Raw genomic sequence first — 21,568 nt, 5'->3', positions numbered from 1 at the left:
CTGCTCTCTCTCCCCCCCCGCCCAACCCGACCCCCTGTTCTGCTCTCTCTCCCCGCCCAACCCGACCCCCTGTTCTGCTCTCTCTCTCCCCGCCCCACCCGACCACCTGTTCTGCTCTCTCTCTCCCTGCCCCACCCGACCCCCTGCTCTGCTCTCTCTCTCCCCGCCCCACGCGACCCCCTGCTCTGCTCTCTCTCTCCCCGCCCCACGCGACCCCCTGCTCTGCTCTCTCTCTCCCCGCCCCACCCGACCCCCTGCTCTGCTCTCTCTCTCTCCCCGCCCCACCCGACCCCCTGCTCTGCTCTCTCTCTCTCTCCCCGCCCCACCCGACCCCCTGCTCTGCTCTCTCTCTCTCCCCCGCCCCACCCGACCCCCTGCTCTGCTCTCTCTCTCTCCCCGCCCCACCCGACCCCCTGCTCTGCTCTCTCTCTCTCCGCGCCCCACCCGACCCCCTGCTCTGCTCTCTCTCTCTCTCCGCGCCCCACCCGACCCCCTGCTCTGCTCTCTCTCTCTCCCCGCCCCACCCGACCCCCTGTTCTGCTCTCTCTCTCTCTCCCCGCCCCACCCGACCCCCCCTTCTCCTCTCTCTCTCCCCGCCCCACCCGACCCCCCCTTCTCCTCTCTCTCCCCCCTCCCCACCCGACCCCCCTTCTCCTCTCTCTCCCCCCCTCCCCACCCGACCCCCCTTCTCCTCTCTCTCCCCCCTCCCCACCCGACCCCCCTTCTCCTCTCTCTCCCCCCTCCCCACCCGACCCCCCTTCTCCTCTCTCTCCCCCCTCCCCACCCGACCCCCCTTCTCCTCTCTCTCCCCCCTCCCCACCCGACCCCCCCTTCTCCTCTCTCTCCCCCCTCCCCACCCGACCCCCCTTCTCCTCTCTCTCCCCCCTCCCCACCCGACCCCCCTTCTCCTCTCTCTCCCCCCTCCCCACCCGACCCCCCTTCTCCTCTCTCTCCCTCCTCCCCACCCGAACCCCCTTCTCCTCTCTCCCCCCCTCCCCACCCGAACCCCTCTTCTGCTCTCCCCCCCACCCGACCCCCTCTTCTGCTGTCCCCCTCCACCCGACCCCCCTCTTCTGCTGTCCCCCTCCCACCCGACCCCCTCTTCTGCTGTCCCCCTCCCACCCGACCCCCTCTTCTGCTGTCCCCCCCCACCCGACCCCCTCTTCTGCTGTCCCCCCCCCACCCGACCCCCTCTTCTGCTGTCCCCTCCCACCCGACCCCCTCTTCTGCTCTCTGCCCCCCACCCGACCCCCTCTTCTGCTCTCTGCCCCCCACCCGACCCCCTCTTCTGCTCTCTGCCCCCCACCCGACCCCCTCTTCTGCTCTCTGCCCCCCTCCCGACCCCCTCTTCTGCTCTCTGCCCCCCTCCCGACCCCCTCTTCTGCTCTCTGCCCCCCACCCGACCCCCTCTTCTGCTCTCTGCCTCCCCACCCGACCCCCTCTTCTGCTCTCTGCCTCCCCACCCGACCCCCTCTTCTGCTCTCTGCCTCCCCATCCGACCCCCTCTTCTGCTCTCTGCCCCCCCACCCGACCCCCTCTTCTGCTCTCTGCCCCCCCACCCGACCCCCTCTTCTGCTCTCTGCCCCCCCACCCGACCCCCTCTTCTGCTCTCTGCCCCCCCACACGACCCCTTCTTCTGCTCTCTGCCCCCCACACGACCCCCCCTTATGCTCTCTGCAAAATATGCTTTTTATATGCTAGTGTGATCATGGGCTGTGGTTGCTGATGGATGTAGCATGCTATAAATGGCTGAAGGGAAATTATTTTCTAGTGTGCTATGGTTAATAGTATCTTGGTTACTATTGAAATCTATTCTGTGTATAATAATGTATTTTGTTTAATCAGTTATGCTATTGTGTGATTTTATTTGAACTACTGTGCTATTCCAGCTATACAGCAATCATCAGTTTACCTGTAACAGTATATTTTATAAATTTTGGTATGTTTGTTGTATGACGTGTGAGTTACTTACAGATATGATTTGACATTCGTTTTCTAGTCCTGATTTTATCATTTATTACACAGCAGGCACGAAAGATTGCAAATCATTGACACTATTCAGTGTGTTTGTTACTGCTGTGGGAGTATACTAGTTGATTGGAATGTTATAGTGTGCCTGATGTTTCGTCAGGCTGTACAGTTTTTTGTCCTTGTTTTTAGTGTAAGTTAAAGGGTTTTCTGGTTTTACATAAAATGTAGTGTGTTCCTCATCCCCCTTGGGTGTGTTCTAGTATTAAGCTTACAGGAAAACATCAACTACTTGATCTAGTATTTTAAGTTCATGCTACCATCCAACTGTGATTCTCTCCCTCTTCCATCCAACCAATTCCGGGTCACCTTCTAGGATTTCTTTTTGGCAGATGAAAGGGCAGCCATACATAGTCTCAAAACAGATTGTGACTTAATCGTCATACCTGTAGACAAAGGCCCCATCATTGTCATTAAAAACTGCAATGACTACCTGGCAGATGGCCTCTGTCAATTGCCTGACTCCTCCACCTGTAAACGTTACCTGAGTGATCCCATCCCATAAGTCCAAAATAATCTCCAGTCCCTGCTTAAAGCCTTAGGCCCTTCACAGAATCCCTCCCCTCAATCTATTTCCATCGTCACCTTTACAACACTTTGCACATCCACCTTCTACGTGCTCCCCAAAATCCACAAATCCTCAAATTCCAAAAATCCAAGTGGCCCAATTGTAGCAGGTTACTGTGCTCCCATTGGAAAAAAAAAAAAAAGTTGGCCCTCATTGTCCAACACCTCCAGCCAATCACAGGAATCTAGTGTTCAATGTCAAAGATCTAAAGATCTCTCCCAACATCCTACAGACTCCAAATCCACTGTCTCATTTCTCCTACACCTTACTAACTTCACCCTAACTCACCAGTACTTCTTCTTTGAAGGGAAGTTACACAAACAAATCTGTGACACAGCTATGGGCACCCACACGGTACCCATCTTCGTGATCTGGACTCAGTGCCATGACACCCTATTGTCATTCTCTCACAACCTCAATACCTTCTCTGCTATTTGCTTCACCTTGTCCTCCTCAAACCAGTGTGTCAGCTTTCTGAACATCGACCTCCACTTCTCTGATGGCTCCATCCACAACTGTGTCCATATAAAGGCCACCAGCCATCAAGAGAACCTACATTTCAACGATTACCATCCCTTACACATAAAAAACCCTCCCGTTCAGCCTAGTCACCATGGGGGGATGGCATATCTGCAGTGATTTACTTGCCCAGTACGCTGAGGTTCCAACAAAAGCCTTCACAGACAGGCACTGTCCCACACACAGACCTATTCTGCAAAGCAGTTTCTCACATACCCACAATCCTCCACCACCCCTAAGAACCATTTACAGAGAAGCGGCCCTTTCGTTATCCAATTCCATCCTGGACTGGGACAACTGAACTGTATCCTTCATCAGGGCTTGATTATCTATCACCTTGCCCTGAAATGAGGGACATCCAATCCAAGATCCTTCCCACCCTTCCAAGAGTGATTTTCTATTATCCAACCAACCTCAACAAGATCCTAGTTCATCACTAGGACACTCACAATACCAATCCCTTGCTACAGGGATCACATCCCTTTGGAAGGCACAGGTGCAAGACCTTCCCAATCTGCTCACCCAGCACTTTCTATTCCAGTCCTATCCAATCAGAGCCCAGTGCACCTGTGAAAGCAGGCATGTCATATGCCAGCTCTGTTGCAATCATTGCACAGCTGTGTGGTATCACTACCAACCAGTTGTTCACTAGTTGTCCACAGCAAATCTGTGGCCAAGAGCAGAGTGGACCACTCTGTGATAAAATGTGCAGCTGAACATAACATGCTTGATTTCAGTGGTTGCTTCACAACCCAGACCATCTCCCCTCCCCTCTACCACCATCTTTTCCGAACTGTGCAGTTGGTAGTTATCCTTACAACACATTGCCCACTCCTGAAATCATCCCTACATCAACATACAGTAACCTACTGTACCCACACCCTCCACCCAACAGTTTCCACCCCCTCTTCCCCAGTCCTATCAGCTTCCATTCACATACCCTCATCCTCATTGGACACCTTTCTGCTAATGCATCCACCAGTCTTTTTCCACTGCCGTGGTCGCCTCCTTTTGCGCTCCCTGTTATTACACCCTCCTTCCCTCCCCTGCCCCATCCCCCTCAGCCTATCTGACACTGCATCTAGCAGCCTTGTCCTGCCACTTGGTTCTTGCGTGCTCCACCAGTCCACCAGGAAGTACTGATTCCTCTTCCCACGCCCTTACCCTGATATACATCCCACACCTCACTCCAGATTGCTGCTTCTGCTTAATGCATTACAGTTGCGTTGTGGACAGACAGGCTGGAGATAGTGGTCATGTGTACATGAGATGTGCTTGCTTGTGTGAATGTGTGGATTTTCCTTTTCTGTGGAAGGCTTTGTCTAAAAGGTCAGTTTGTAACAGTTTTTTTGTTGTACCTGTCTTCAACTCATTGTCTCACCTTTATAATGGGTAGCAATCTGTCCTTTTCATAGTATTGTTGATATTCCAACTTTGAGGTTTTATAGTTTTACTTTCAAAATTTTGTGCAATTACTGAGAAAATTTGAAAAGCTGCTATTATCTACTAATTAAGAAGTGTAATCTTATGTCAAAAGTTTAATACAATAAGTCAAGTATTATAGTTAGATACAGTGTGTTTGTCATGGTTCAGTGTAACTGACAGCATGCTATCACCCAGTCTTTATTTATCCAGTATTTGAAAATTAGAGCACTTGAGCAACTTCTGGCATCCTTTATACATAATTGCAAACTTTTTCTGCTTTCATCCTTAATGTCAAATATTTATTGCATTAACTCATTTGTCAAGTAACCATACATTTGAAGATGTCTTATACGTAGGGGTTTGATTCTTTAAAGAATCACATGTGTATTGGTTGTCTTCTGGTTGCTGGGATGAGAAACTACTTTGTAAAGTAGTTTTGGCCTTCTGTTTGTATGACATTAGTTTCTGATACATACAATTATACTCTGATGGGAAGACACACGTCCTTGTAGTCTTCTGGTAAGCATATTTTACTGATAGTCTTTTTAATATTGGGTGTAACAATACTTTGGTCATAGTGCAGCTTTTAATGTACATGGAGATTTTACATTTATTTTATTGTGGAATAGAAAAGTGTGGCACCTATTTTAAAGTTTTCAATATTTTTAGACTCCAGCTTAAACTACTTGTTTTTCTGTATTGTATATTTGCTGGTTCATCCACGTGTGTGTGTGTGTAGGGGGGGGGGGGAAGTGGTGAGTTTGGGGGGGGGGAGGGGAGAGCTGTTTTTGTACATATTTTAGTGAATGATTTATACAGGGTCAACCAGAGCTCCACCGTCAAACTTTCAGAGGTTGTACAGTGATACCTACTGAGTATTTTGGTACAATGGATGAATGGCCTCCAGTGGATTGTTACAGAGCAGTAATGTAATAATGATTTGTATGATGTTTTATGCATATTACTTTTGTTTCTGTGGGAATACATTCACAACAGTGAAAAATCCTGTAGTATACAATTATTCCAACAGAGAAGGATGTTGTTTCTTGTATAAATGCCAATGTACAAATGCAAAAGTATTGAGATGTGGTTGCTGTTGATGTGGAAACAGCTCAAAGTGGCATTCAGTGAATACATACATGAAGTGCACATCGGCCAACTCTTCGTCAGTAAACTTACCCACCGTACAGCTGTGTATCACTGTTAGTGCATAACACACACTGCCAAGAAACAAAATCCTAGACAGAACTGAGCAATACTGAATGTAGACCTCTTGATAACAAGTTAAAGGGGCGTTGCTTTGTCAGCAGCTTATACTGTGAGCGAATGGGATCAAGAACCACAGTGCATACCATCAAAATTCGTAACATTGTGCCCTATTTTCATTGCAATACAGTTACAAAGCTTATTTGGGACAAGAAACCAAATGTTTTGCAATAACGCTGTAAAGAGCCCCTGGATACCATGGATCCCTTACACCAAAATACTCAGAAGGTACCCCTGCGCAACCTGTGCCATTTTGTCAGAGTAGTACTGATTCACCCTGTACGTTAAAATGAATTTTAATCAGTCTTCTTTAATATTTTGAAACAGGTGCTAAAGACTCAGACAGGTACAGACACATGCAGTTCCACACCACTCTGTATAGTTTTCGCAGCTGTCCTTTATTTATGACTACAACTGATTGGCCCTGTAGTATTCTATTTCCTACCAATATTTAATTTTTTAGTTCACTTTGTTATGTAGGATTCTGTTTTCCATCAACATTAAATGTGTTAGTTTGGCCTCCAGTTCCATTGGCACTAACAGAAAATAAAATCCCAACGTAAAACAAAATTTTTTTGTTGTGTGTGTGTGTGTGTGTGTCAATTTTGTCAAAGTACGACTATCATTTTACATCTCAAATAAAGTGTCTTATGTTCTTGTGCATCAAAGAGGTTTATTTTATACATTTGTGAAATGCTTAAGTATGTGGTTTTATACCAAGATTATTGGTAATATGTCGAAAGGAAAATTTTGTGTTGGCTACAGGAAATTAAATTCAGATTTTTCAAAGTGAACTTTGTACCTATGAAGTTGAAACTTTCAAAATCATTTCAGTATGCAGTGACTCACATATGTTTTAATAGCATGTGAAAGGCTACATTTTGATTTTCTCTTTTTACTTTGTCTTTAGTGCATATTGTATTACTGTATAAATAATGGTAGATGTAAAGGTGATACCTCATTGTTAAGTTGAGGCATTGATGGTACATTGTAGTCATCTTGGACAATGTAGCAGTGGTATGTGTGCGCGTATGCATTCTGAAGAAGGCTGTGTCCCAAAGTTCAGCAATGTTTCCGTCATGTGTATGTGCCCACAATGTATTGTCAACTTTGACAGATTGTTACCCTTACTCCTTCCATCATTTATATTCCACCAAGGATTTTCTGTTAACATCACTTTGCTAGCCATCCCATGCAATATTCTTACCATTGTATCAGAACAAGGAAAACCATCAGTCCAACATGAATTTGTTATATTAGGTGTAATGTTTGTGAACAGGAATGCCAGGGGAAAATCTGTTCATTCGGAAACATAGAAGTTTAGCAACAGACAACTCGTGTGTTGAAAATATGAATTACACATGGGTCTTTGCCTGAAAAGTGAAGGTTTTGTTACATTAAAATGTCCCTGCTTGTACGACATCTTGCTGTTTAATCTCCCCAGACATCTTATATACACATAATAATATGTTTTGTGTGTTCTTTGGCAGTTAAATTTACATGTTAATTTAGCAGGTAATCTATTCAGCCACTACATCAAGCAGCAGGAGTACAAACCTGTATGGCAGCCTATACAGCCAGCTGATAGTGAATCTCAACCAGGTATGAGAGGTGGGCATCAAATGTGTATGGATCCTTTCACAGAGACAATATACCTGTTTGGGGGCTGGGATGGAAATCAAGATCTCAGTGACCTTTGGACATATCATGTTCCTTCACGCAAGTGGACATTAATTTCCAAAGACACTGAGGCAGAGGTATGTCTCCACCATTTTTGTGTTTCTGACGTTATTTAAATAAAATCTTATGAGTGTCCTAAAATTTCTATGAAATACAGCAAATGGGAAATTTAGTAAAACATTTGAGGCATTGGAAGTAAAGTAAAGTGGTCTCGTCTAATATAAAATATAGGACAAACTGGAGTATACGCACCATATTTGGACAGAAAGCACACCTCTCAATGCATTATGCATTTCAGTGCCAATTGCTTAATGATGCCATAACTCTTAATCCACATATCTGATGCAGATTCAGGGACTTCATAATTGCATTTTCTGCCAGTTGTTTCATACTAACCATAAACATGAGTGTCATTCGAATAGGACTAACATTGCATTTAGAAGGAGCAACAGTCAACTGAACCAAATGATGCCTAACCCAGATGCAAAGCTCTGCCACTCCAAAAAGGGAAATATCATTCTCTCTGCACAAACAGTTGGCAGTAAACAAGAATAGAAATAGACCATTTCTGGAACATCCACAGTTCACTTTCAAAACTCAGGCTAATACAATTGTTGGTGCTACACAGATACACTTAAAAGTTCAAAGTTCTCACAGTGAGGATTATCAATGTAAAATAGCAAATTTTTAAAATCACTTGAGACTGGAGAATAAGTGAGAGAAGTACCTGACAGTATTATGGTAAGGATAGTTGCTACTTTTCATATAGCGGAGATGATGAGTTGCAGACAGGCACAACAAAAAGGCTATTAAAGACACCGCTATCTGTCTTACTGACAGTTGGTTGAAATAGGAGCAAACAGTATCTAATTGTTAATGTTCCCACATTCATAAAATTGGTGTCATTTCATAAACTTCACAACTATTTATCAGAAAATTTTAAATTAGAATGAGACAGTTTTCATTTGATATTACCTCACTATATTGGAAGCCAAGAAAAAGTGAACACTGAGTAACTTGCTACAGTCAACATTATTTATACATTTACGCACATTGTAATAACAAAATTCTTTCAGTTAACTGACATTTTTGTTGCTCATCATTTGAGGAAAACAAATCCAGAACACCATAAGTTAATAGCCCAACAAAGTATCGCAATTTTAAAAAAAAAATAAAAAAAATAAAAAAAAAAAAAAATAAAAAAAAAATTATTCAAACTGTTTCAATTTGCTTCCTTGTTCATTACTTTTCCTGGCCACCTTTCATGACATTCCACCACCAGTCAAGTGACTTTCATACTCTCTTTTGTTCATCAATGGCCTGTTCCCTTATCGATTAATTGATATCTTCGGCTCAGTTGAGCTTGGGCATCACACAGTGCTGTACTTTAGTGAGGAAAGTGGGACTCATCTGGGTGCATCTTCTAAGTATGTCATCCCGTTTCAAGTTCTTTTCAGTAATGTGTATTTATAGTGGGAGCTTATTTTGATTCTGCTAAGGGTCATCATGACCATGCGTCCATAATATTACGTCTGTCAGTGAGAGAATTGAAGTTAAATTTTCACTACTCTTATTTCAATAATAGTAATTCTCTATTAGAAATAGTTGTATTTGCCATTGCAAAAGGGTATCTGGACAAACTGTATCCACCCACTCTGAACATAAATTCCAATCCATACCCTTTGGTTAAAACTTGAGCATTGCCCCTTTGGACATGAAACAGTGTCATCAATTGTATTGATTTTTTTGAAAAGCATCTTACAGCAAAATTAGTGCCACAAAACTTAACACTGTTTCCATTCAACAAGAAAAGCTGATTTGTGCGATGACCTTTTATACTTTTATATTGAAAGGAAAAGCAGCTAAATGTTTGAAGGTCTCTTTTTTTGTTCTTTTTTTTTTCTTTGTGTCCTCTGCATCCCTGTCCATGCCCTGTTGTATCACATCCAACAAATGTGTTTTGAATCAATTTTATATGAGTAGAAGTAAATGAATTACCTGTAATTACTGATGCTCTGAGCACTATGGTAAATAGCAAACATTTTGTTTTGGAATGCCTTACAAAACTGATGTGAATAGCTCAGTCACCATATGAAATTTTTTTATGCATCATGGCTACACTCAGTGGGCTCCAGAAATTAGCAAACAAGTTTTTGAAAAGTTGTGTAGCCACAACAGTCAGTTCTAATTGCCAGTAATTGGAAATTTGATTTGACTTTTATGATAGATGTAAGACATACACTCCTGGAAATGGAAAAAAGAACACATTGACACCGGTGTGTCAGACCCACCATACTTGCTCCGGACACTGCGAGAGGGCTGTACAAGCAATGATCACACGCACGGCACAGCGGACACACCAGGAACCGCGGTGTTGGCCGTCGAATGGCGCTAGCTGCGCAGCATTTGTGCACTGCCGCCGTCAGTGTCAGCCAGTTTGCCGTGGCATACGGAGCTCCATCGCAGTCTTTAACACTGGTAGCATGCCGCGACAGTGTGGACGTGAACCGTATGTGCAGTTGACGGACTTTGAGTGAGGGCGTATAGTGGGCATGCGGGAGGTCGGGTGGACGTACCGCCGAATTGCTCAACACGTGGGGCGTGAGATCTCCACAGTACATCGATGTTGTCGCCAGTGGTCGGCGGAAGGTGCACGTGCCCGTCGACCTGGGACCGGACCGCAGCGACGCACGGATGCATGCCAAGACCGTAGGATCCTACGCAGTGCCGTAGGGGACCGCACCGCCACTTCCCAGCAAATTAGGGACACTGTTGCTCCTGGGGTATCGGCGAGGACCATTCGCAACCGTCTCCATGAAGCTGGGCTACGGTCCCGCACACCGTTAGGCCGTCTTCCGCTCACGCCCCAACATCGTGCAGCCCGCCTCCAGTGGTGTCGCGACAGGCGTGAATGGAGGGACGAATGGAGACGTGTCGTCTTCAGCGATGAGAGTCGCTTCTGCCTTGGTGCCAATGATGGTCGTATGCGTGTTTGGCGCCGTGCAGGTGAGCGCCACAATCAGGACTGCATACGACCGAGGCACACAGGGCCAACACCCGGCATCATGGTGTGGGGAGCGATCTCCTACACTGGCCGTACACCACTGGTGATCGTCGAGGGGACACTGAATAGTGCACGGTACATCCAAACCGTCATCGAACCCATCGTTCTACCATTCCTAGACCGGCAAGGGAACTTGCTGTTCCAACAGGACAATGCACGTCCGCATGTATCCCGTGCCACCCAACGTGCTCTAGAAGGTGTAAGTCAACTACCCTGGCCAGCAAGATCTCCGGATCTGTCCCCCATTGAGCATGTTTGGGACTGGATGAAGCGTCGTCTCACGCGGTCTGCACGTCCAGCACGAACGCTGGTCCACCTGAGGCGCCAGGTGGAAATGGCATGGCAAGCCGTTCCACAGGACTACATCCAGCACCTCTACGATCGTCTCCATGGGAGAATAGCAGCCTGCATTGCTGCGAAAGGTGGATATACACTGTACTAGTGCCGACATTGTGCATGCTCTGTTGCCTGTGTCTATGTACCTGTGGTTCTGTCAGTGTGATCATGTGATGTATCTGACCCCAGGAATGTGTCAATAAAGTTTCCCCTTCCTGGGACAATGAATTCACGGTGTTCTTATTTCAATTTCCAGGAGTGTAGTATGGCAGAACAGTATTAAAACTTCTGAAACACTATCTTTTCCATATTTGTAAGTTTTTGTGGTCAAATTACTAAACATTTTTTGCTTAAGCCTTGGCCTTTACGAGGACATGGTGAAAAGCAATGCTTATGAATTTTTTATGTGGAAACTCTAAAGCTTTTTAAATAAAACATTTTTTATTAACATTCTACATCTTCGTCTTTACGTCTGCACATATGCATCCCTCTTCTGCTAGAGGGCTCCAAATCGTAACTTGTAACATGATAGTGTGTAACATAATTATGTCGGTGCATGGGAAACAGCATGCTGTAATAGGGTTTCGAATTCGAAGAGATTGTCCACACATGGAGCACTCTCTCCTTCGGCATGACACTGCAAGACCACACACATGCACTGTGACATCTGCAACGATTTTGATGCCTCGAGTCCACTGTCATCAATCATCCTCCATACAATCCCAACTTCATCCCATGTAGTTTTCATCTGTTTCCTAAACTTGAACACTTTGAAGCACTTCGCTTTGATAGTGCTGAAGCAGTGCAAGCAGAGACGAGGTTGTGGCTCTGTCAACAAAGTTAAACAATGGAAAATCCAGGATGGAATGTGACAATATTAAAAGAATGGTTGCTACTCACCGTATAGCAGAGATAGCCACAACAAAAAGACTGTCAGAATGTGCTGTGAATAAGCATTTCCGCTATATGGCAAGTAGCAACTAATATTGTCAACAATGTTAAATGTTCTACAGTGATGGTATCACCAAATTGGTCTCTCATTGGGAGCAATGTGAGTGACGCCAGGGTGGCATTCTCATTTTTTGAGTCGATCAGTCCTCTGACTCCCCCCAGGGGGTCCACAACTCTTTTGTGGACACGTGCGTAGCGAGCACGGGACCCCGAGCTAATGTGGCCCTCCTTCCCTTTCCGGGCTGCATACCTTCCCTTCCCTTTCCGCATCCCTCCCCGTCCCCCATCTTCGCCCCCCCACCTCACCACTGTCTCTTTCCTTCCTTTCTCCCCCTCTGGGAGTATGGTTTGTGCCTACGTCCGGAGACGGACGCTCGAAACTGTTCCAACTTCCTTGCTCTTACACTTGCCAGTCCTCGTCCTTCCTCTGTCCTTCTCTTTTCCTTCCCTCTTCTCCTTGCCCTTTTCTCCGCTACGGCGTTTGAGACCCCCTCTTCTTTCCTTTCCCTTTCTCTTCTTTCCTCCCTGTGCGTGTCTGAAGGCCGACCCACGCACTTCCATGCGTAGCCGGTGACGGGGTAACGCGTAATTCCCCGCCCCGGGTAGACAGGTAGGACACGTACGTACCCCCTGGTAACGGCCAGGCCCAGGGAGGGGTGATTACCCGAGCTGATACCTTCCGAAAGTGCCGATTGGTCCCTCCGTCCGTTTGTCGGGAGGTGTGACCTGAGGTGTGAACAATCACCTAAGGCGGGTGTGCCCTCGGCGAGGGCCCCCACAAGGGAGGAGCGCGCCATCGGAGACGCCGGTAATCATGGGGGATTCTTCCGCAATGGTTTCCTCACCTTCCACTATGTCTGCTAACAAACGTAAGTTCACTGAGTCTCAGCCACAGACTGTTCTTCCATCGTTGCCACAGTTCCTTGTTGTTTCTCGGTCTGACGAAGGTCACGACTTTTCCACGGTCAACCCTTTCATTATACAGAAAGGTGTCGACGCAATTGCGGGTCCTGTAAAGTCTTGTTCCAGATTACGGAATGGCACCCTGTTGTTAGAAACACACAGTGCCCTCCAGGCTCAAAAATTGCTGCGTACTTCTCTGCTCCACACCTTCCCTGTCCGGGTGGAACCGCACCGTACCTTAAATTCCTCGCGTGGAGTCGTTTATACGCGCTCCCTCGATGGATTGTCTGACGAAGAAATTCAGCATTACCTGTCTGACCAGGGCGTCACAGCTGTTCATCGGGTTATGAAAAGGGTTGATTCGAACATCATTCCAACCCGCACTGTCTTTTTGACATTTGACAAAGTTCAACTCCCATCAAAAATCAAAGCAGGCTATGAGATAATTTCCGTTCGCCCTTATGTCCCAAACCCTACGCGTTGCTATCGATGTCAGCGGTTCAATCATACCAGCCAGTCCTGTTCCAATCCGGCCAAATGTGTTACTTGTGGCAAGGATGCCCATGAGGGTGCTTGTCCACCTCCATCCCCTCGCTGCATAAACTGTATGGGTGACCACGCTGCCTCCTCTCGAGATTGCCCCGTTTTTAAGGATGAAAAGCTCATCCAGGAAATAAGAGTGAAGGAAAAGGTGTCGACCTTTGCTGCTCGAAAGTTACTCGCCAGTCGACAGCCCACCGTGCCTCAGAAAGGTAAATACAGCGCTGTCCTTGCTTCTCCTCGACCAACAAAGGAGGCGGCCACGCAGACTTGCGACTTCACCTTTAGTACCACGGTCGTCAGATCGGCCAGTGCAAAGATCGCCCGTTCAACCTCACCCCTTTCGCCTGCCCACTCTATGGCTCACCCTTCATCGGGTTCTGTTAAATCTCGAGCCCAAAAGTCAGACGCCAAGTCTTCCAAAAAAGAACATTCTCGTGAAGAGTTTTTACGTACCGCAACTTCACAACCATCGGTTCCTCCTTCATCTAAACATCATACTTCTAAGAAGGCTACGAAGAAACACAGTTCCTCTCCTTCTCCGCCAAGGCGTGTCCCATCTACAGCACCACCTGGCGGAAATCGCCCTCGGCCATCTTCTGTGTCGCCGAGGCGCACTGCTGGTGGCCGGTCAACTGGCCGATCGTTGGTGGCAGGAGCTGCTCCTGACCAACCTATGGATCAGGATCTTCTGCCTTCGACTGAATGCCATTCCATGCTGTCGGTCGCAAGCTCTGAGCAGTCGTTGAGTTGACAGCACCCTTGGTCACGTTCCTCCATTTTCTGTTCACCCTATGTCCATTATCCACTGGAATATCCGCGGCATTCGCGCCAATCGGGAGGAATTGTCGATCCTTTTACGATCCTACTCGCCGGTCATCTTCTGTCTTCAGGAAACAAAGCTGCGCCCCATGACCGCTTTGTTCTCCCTCATTTTCAGTCCGTCCGATATGACCTCCCCTCTGTTGAAGGCACTCCAGCCCATGGAGGACTCATGATTCTGCTCCATGATACTCTCCATTATCACCCAATCCCCTTAAACACTTCCTTCCAAGCTGTCGCCGTCCGTCTTTCCCTTTCTGGATACACGTTCTCTCTTTGTACGGTATACATTCCATCGTCTACACCAATGGCACGAGCTGATCTCCTTCATCTTCTTGATCAGCTTCCACCCCCCTATTTGTTGGTTGGGGACTTCAATGCCCACCACCCGCTTTGGGGATCTCCACACCCTTGTCCACGTGGCTCACTGTTGCTAGACGTCTTCCACCAAGCGGATCTAGTCTGCCTCAACACTGGGGTCCCCACATTTTTGTCTGCCTCCACGGCAAATTTATCTCATTTGGACCTTGCGGTCGGTACTGTTCCGCTAGCTCGGCGCTTCGAATGGTTCGCCCTTGATGATACACACTCGAGTGACCACTTTCCATGTGTTCTTCGACTGCAGCCTCAACTGCCATATATGCGCTCGCGTCGCTGGAAGTTTGCGCAAGCCGATTGGACACTTTTTTCGTCTCTAGCGACATTCGATGACCGTCGCTTTCCCAGCGTCGACGATGAGGTCACACATTTTACCGACGTTATTCTCACAGCTGCGGAACGTTCAATACCACGCACCTCCGAATTGCCCCGGCGCCCTCCAGTTCCTTGGTGGAACGAGGCATGCCGTGACGCAATACGTGAGCGGCGACGTGCTCTTCGCATTTTCCGTCACCATCCAACTTTGGCCAACTGTATCCGATATAAGCAGCTCCGTGCGCGATGCCGTCGCGTCATCCGCGATAGCAAGAAGGCAAGCTGGAAATACTTTATTAGCTCATTTAACACCTTCACTCCCTCCTCGGAAGTTTGGAGTCGGCTTCGATGGTTCTCAGGCGCGCCTAGTTTCTCCCAGGTCTCTGGGCTCACTGTCGCGCATGATACCTTAGTGGACCCCGTCGCAATTTCTAACTCATTGGGTCAGCACTTTGCTGAGATTTCGAGCTCTTCAAATTACCCGCCAGCGTTTCTCCCGAAGAAACGTGCAGCGGAAGTGCGACATCTTGCTTTCTCCTCTCAAAATCGCGAAAGCTACAATACTGTTTTCTCCATGCGCGAACTCCAACATGCACTCTCTTCTTCTCGCTCCTCCGCCCCAGGACCGGATGGTATCCATGTCCAAATGTTGCTGCATTTATCAACCCATAGCCTGCGTTACCTCCTTCGCCTTTATAATCGAATTTGGACCGACAGTATCTTTCCCAGGCGATGGCGGGAAGCTATTGTCGTTCCCGTTCCGAAACCTGGAAAGGACAAACATCTCCCCTCTAGCTATCGCCCCATTTCTCTCACGAGTAGTGTCTGTAAGGTTTTGGAGCGTATGGTGAATTACCGTTTAGCTTGGTGGCTGGAGTCCCGCAGTCTTTTAACACCAGCCCAATGCGGATTCCGAAAGCATCGTTCTGCCGTTGACCATCTTGTTGCTCTCTCCACTTATATCATGAACAATTTTCTCCGGAAACGCCAAACGGTAGCAATATTTTTTGATCTGGAGAGAGCATACGATACCTGTTGGAGGACAGGCATTCTCCGCACACTGTTCTCTTGGGGCTTTCGAGGCCGGCTGCCCCTTTTTCTTCGCGAATTTATGGCAGAGCGCACATTTAGGGTGCGGGTGAACACTACTCTCTCCCGTACTTTCTCCCAAGAAAACGGGGTACCCCAGGGCTCCGTGCTGAGTGTTGTACTGTTTGCCATCGCCATTAATCCAATTATGGATTGTCTCCTTCCTGATGTCTCGGGCTCCCTCTTTGTGGACGATTTTGCGATCTACTACAGCTCTCAACGGACCAGCCTTCTTGAAAGACGTCTTCAAGGATGTCTCGATCGCCTCCACTCGTGGAGCATCGAAACCGGCTTCCGTTTCTCACCCAGTAAGACCGTTTGTGTAAATTTTTGGCGACGTAAGGAGTTTCTTCCGCCCTCCTTACATCTAGGCCCTGTCAACCTTCCGTTTTCCGACGTCGCTAAATTCTTGGGTCTTATGTTTGACAGAAAACTGTGCTGGTCCTCCCACGTTTCCTATCTTTCGGCTCGCTGTCTGCGTTCGCTTAACGCCCTCCGTGTCCTGAATGGTACCTCTTGGGGAGCGGACCGAGTGGTCCTTCTCCGCCTCTATCGCGCCTTAGTGCGCTCGAAATTGGATTATGGAAGCATAGTCTACTCCTCTGCTCGGCCGTCTATTCTTCGGCGTCTCGACTCTATCCACCACCGTGGATTACGTTTAGTGTCTGGTGCTTTTTACACCAGCCCTGTGGAAAGCCTTTATGCTGAGACTGCTGAACCTCCGCTGTCCAATCGGCGGGCAGTCCTTCTGAGTCGTTATGCTAGCCATCTGTCTTCCATGCCTGCTAATCCAGCGCATGACCTTTTTTTCGACGCCTCCTTTGATGTCGGGTATGCAGGCCGCTCCTCCTCCCTACTACCCCCGGGAGTCCGCTTCCGTCAACTGCTCCATTCTCTTTCCTTCCGCTTTCCTAAAACCTTCTTGACAACTTGGGGTACAGCACCGCCTTGGCTCCGTCCCCGGATCAACTTGCTCAGAGACCTATGTCAATTTCCCAAGGATGGTACCCCTACACTTGTTTACCGTCGGGCATTTGCTGCTCTATGTGCACAAATGACGGATGCCACATTTATTTACACCGATGGCTCGAAAACATCGTTAGGTGTAGGGAGTGCCTATATTGTTGGCGACACCCCAAATAACTTTCGGCTTCCCGACCGGTGTTCGGTTTATACTGCGGAGCTTTACGCTGTTCTCCAGGCTGTCCACTACATCCGCCGCCATCAGCGGATACAGTACGTAATCTGCTCAGATTCTCTCAGCTCTCTCCTAAGTCTCCAAGCTCTTTACCCTGTGCACCCTCTGGTCCACCGGATTCAGGACTGTCTGCGCTTGCTCCACCTGGGGGGCGTCTCAGTGGCGTTCCTCTGGCTCCCGGGACACGCTGGTATCTGTGGAAATGAGGCGGCCGATATAGCGGCCAAGGCTGCAGTCTCTCTTCCTCGGCCAGCTATTCAGTCTCTTCCGTTTACCGATCTACGGAGCGTTTTATGCCGCCAAGCTGCTCATTTATGGCATGCGCATTGGTCAACACTTCCCCACCATAAATTGCGGGAAGTGAAAGCCCTTCCTTGCGCTTGGACCTCTTCCTCCCGAACGCGTCGTCGGGAGGAGGTAATTTTAGCTCGACTCCGGATAGGGCACTGTCTTTTTAGTCATCGACATCTTTTAAGCGGTGATCCTCCCCCACTCTGTCCCCACTGCTCTCAGCTGTGGACGGTCAGACACCTTTTAATTGAATGCCCCTATTTTAATCCGTTACGCTCCCGTCTACAGCTATCGCCTGATCTATCGTCGATTTTAGCAGATGACACGCGCTCAGCTGACCGCGTTCTACAGTTTATTAGTGACAGTGAAATGACGTCAGTCATTTGAAGCTTTTTTTTGGGGGACAACCAACCCCTTTCTATGGTGGATTTTTAAGCATTCCTTCTGCCTTTAGTTAATCAAATTTTATGATTTTGTTCCCATTGCTGCTGATTTTAAATTTCGTTTTTTTCCTGTTTTCTATGTCACGGGCTGGGCGCTAATGACCATAGAAGTTTTGCGCCCTAAAACCACAAACAAAAAAAAAAAAAAAAAAAAAAAAAAGTCCTCTGACTGGTTTGTTGTGGCCTGCCACAAATTCCACTCATGTGCATACCTCTTCCCTCTCGACTCCTGTATCTTCTTCTCCACCTCTCCCCTTTCTCCTCTGCATTTGACAGACAAATTCACTTTGCGCTCTTAATGTTACCACCCATGCTTTTAATTTCTCTGAAGGTTATTTTGACTTTTTTATTTGCTTAGTCAATACTTCTGACAATCATTTCTTTTCTGATTTCTTCACATTGTTCGTGCAGCCACTTTACCATAGCTTCCCTGCATTACCTATTTATTTCAATCTTAAGTTGCTTGTATTTCTTTATTCGTAAATTTTCTTGAACATTTTTGTACTTCATTTTTTTGATGATCAATTGAAATATTTCTTCTGTTACTACTGGTTTCTTCGCGGTTTCTTCCTTGTACCTATGTTTTTCTTTCCATCTTCTGTGATTGTCCTTTTTAGATATTTCCATTCTTCTTAAAAAAAAATGCCTACTGAGTTAATCATTATTTCGGTGTCTAAAGCCACAGAGAACTTCATTCCTTAGTACTTCCGTGTCCCACTTCTTTGTGCTGTGGTTCTTCCTAACTAGTATCTTAATTTTCAACCTACTCTTCAAAATTGTGTTGCAAAATAAATATGAAAACATGAATGATAAAGATGTAGAATGCTGGTAATGTTTGATTTATTTAAAAACTTCAGGAGTTTCCATATAAAAAATGTATGGGTATTATTATTCTGTATGCCCCACATTTTCTTCTAGTGAATGCAGAATTGATTAGAAACTGCAAGTGACTTATAGAATCCTGTGATCTTATCTTTACATTTTCTGATAGTAGCACTGTGCCTTATGTGTAGGGAGGACCCAGTGCAAGATCGTGTCATAAGGTGTGCCTGGATCCAGAACAACGCCAAATATTTACACTGGGAAGGTACTTAGATACACACTATAGGACTCCAGAAAATCTGAAGGTATGGTTCAGCTTATATTGAAATAATGATGAATGAACAGTTTTCATATTATCTGTTTTGTTTTCATTAAATATTGCCAAAATAGTTCACTGTAATAAAATGAAGTGTGTAGTTGTATACAGTAGTAGTAAAAGAGTATACTTCTACACTGAAGAGCCAAAAAAACACATATACCTGCCCAACATCGTGAAGGCCGCCCACCGCCTGGGTGAGCTCACAGAAGTGCCACAAAATGATGTGGCATGGACTCGACTAATGTCTGACGTAGTGCTGGAGGAAATTGACACCATGAATCATGCAGGACTGTACATAAATCCACAAGAGTATGAGGGGGTGGAGATCTCTTGAGAACAGTATGTTGCAAGGCATCCCAGATACGCTCAAAAATTTCATGTTTGGGCAGTGTGGTTGCCAGTGGAAATTTTTAAGCTCAGAAGAGTGTTCCCAGAGCCACTCTGTAGCGATTTTGGATGTGTGGAGTGTCTCATTGTCCTGCTGGAATTGCCCGAGTCGTCCGAATGTACAGCGGACATGAAAGGACGCAGGTGATCAGACAGGATGCTTACATACATGTCACCTTTCAGAGTCGTATATAGACATATAGGTCCCATACACTCCAACTGCACATGCCCGACACCATTGCGGACCCTACACCAGCTTGAACAGTCCCCTTCATGTCCATCCATTCGATACAATTTGAAACAAGACTCGTCCGACCAGGCAACGTATTTCCAGTCATCAACAGTCCAATGTTGGCGTTGACAGGCCCAGGCAAGACGTAAAGCTTTGTGTGTTGCAGGCAGCAATCAGTTCAAAGGCCCATATCAACTATATTTGTTGAACGGTTTGCATGCTGACATGTGTTGATGGCCTAGCATTGAAATCTGCAGCAATCTGCAGAAGGGTTGCACTTCAGTCACGTTGAATTATTCTCTTCAGTCGTCGTTGGTCCCATCCTTGCAGGATCTTTTTCTGGCCGCAGCGATGTCAGAGATTTGATGTTTTACTGGATTCCTGATATTCATGGTACACTTGTGAAATTGTCATATGAGAAAATCATTGATGCCTCAGGTATGCTGTGTCTGATCGCTTGTGTGCTGACTATAACACCAGTTTCAAACCCACTTAAATCTTGATAACCTGCCAATGTAGCAGCAGCAACCAATCTAACAACTGCACCAGACACTTGATGTCATATATAGGCATTGCTGACTGTAGCACCATATTCTGCCTGTTTCCATATCTCTGTATTTGAATACACACACCTATAACAATTTCTTTGGTGCTTCAGTGTGGGTAACCTGTTGTTGTTGTTGTTGTTGTTGTTGTTGTGGTCTTCAGTCCTGAGACTGGTTTGATGCAGCTCTCCATGCTACTCTATCCTGTGCAAGCCTCTTCATCTCTCAGTACCTACTGCAGCCTACATCCTTCTGAATCTGCTTAGTGTATTCATCTCTTGGTCTCCCTCTACGATTTTTACCATCCACGCTGCCCTCCAATACTAAATTGATGATCCCTCGATGTCTCAGAACATGTCCTACCAACCGATCCCTTCTTCTAGTCAAGTTGTGCCACATGCTCCTCCCCAATTCTATTCAACACCTCCTCATTAGTTATGTGATCTACCCATCTAATCTTCAGCATTCTTCTGTAGCACCACATTTCGAAAGCTTCTATTCTCTTTTTGTCTAAACTATTTATCGTGCACATTTCACTCCCATACATGGCTACACTCCATACAAATACTTTCAGAAACGACTTCCTGACATTTAAATCTATACTTGATGTTAACAAATTTTTCTTCTTCAGAAACGCTTAACTTGCCATTGCCAGTCTACATTTTATATCATCTCTACTTCAACCATCATTAGTTATTTTGCTCCCCAAATAGGAAAACTCCTTTACTACTTTAAGTGTCTCATTTCCTAATCTGATTCCCTCAGCATCACCCGACTTAATTCGACTACATTCCATTATCCTCGTTTTGCTTTTGTTGATGTTCATCTTATATCCTCCTTTCAAGACACTGTCCATTCCGTTCAACTGCTCTTCCAAGTCCTTTGCTGTCTCTGAAAGAATTACAATGTCATTGGCGAACCTCAAAGTTTTTATTTCTTCTCCATGATTTTAATTCTTACTTCGAATTTTTCTTTTGTTTCCTTTACTGCTTGCTCAATATACAGATTGAATAACATCAGGGATAGGCTATAACCCTGTCTCCTCCCTTCCCAACCACTGCTTCCCTTTCATACCCCTCATCTCTAATAACTGCCATCTGCTTTCTGTACAAATTGTAAATAGCCTTTTACTCCCTGTATTTTACCCCTGCCACCTTGAGAATTTGAAACAGAGTATTCCAGTCAACATTGTCAAAAGCTTTCTCTAAATCTACAAATGCTAGAAACCTAGGTTTGCCTTTCCTGAATCTTTCTTCTAAGATAAGTCGTAGGGTCAGTATTGCCTCACTTGTTCCAACATTTCTACGGAATCCAAACTGATCTTCCCCGAGGTTGACTTCTGTCAGTTTTTTCATTCGTCGGTAAAGAATTTGCGTTAGTATTTTGCAGCTGTGACTTATTAAACTGATTGTTCGGTAATTTTCACATCTATCAACACCTGCTTTCT

At 46.3% G+C, this 21,568-nt stretch overlaps 1 protein-coding gene across 2 annotated transcripts in view; it reads left to right on the top strand.

Annotated features, from left to right (window-relative positions):
- LOC126484528 (muskelin) overlaps positions 1 to 21,568 on the top strand; it is a 171,605-nt gene that overhangs the window by 94,088 nt on the left and 55,949 nt on the right. The window contains exons 6-7 of one of the 2 annotated variants that reach the window (XM_050108077.1): positions 7,322 to 7,563; positions 18,830 to 18,943. In XM_050108077.1, coding sequence (XP_049964034.1) covers positions 7,322 to 7,563; positions 18,830 to 18,943 — 356 coding nt within the window. Of the gene's footprint in view, positions 1 to 7,318; positions 7,564 to 18,829; positions 18,944 to 21,568 lie in introns of both variants that reach the window. The other variant, XM_050108076.1, reaches the window with a different exon arrangement.

Source organism: Schistocerca serialis, chromosome 6 (assembly GCF_023864345.2).
Source record: "Schistocerca serialis cubense isolate TAMUIC-IGC-003099 chromosome 6, iqSchSeri2.2, whole genome shotgun sequence".
In the NCBI taxonomy this organism is placed as follows: Eukaryota; Metazoa; Arthropoda; class Insecta; order Orthoptera; family Acrididae; genus Schistocerca; species Schistocerca serialis.
The sequence above is the reverse complement of the archived record's forward strand: the minus strand, read 5'-3'. Positions and strand labels throughout refer to the sequence as shown.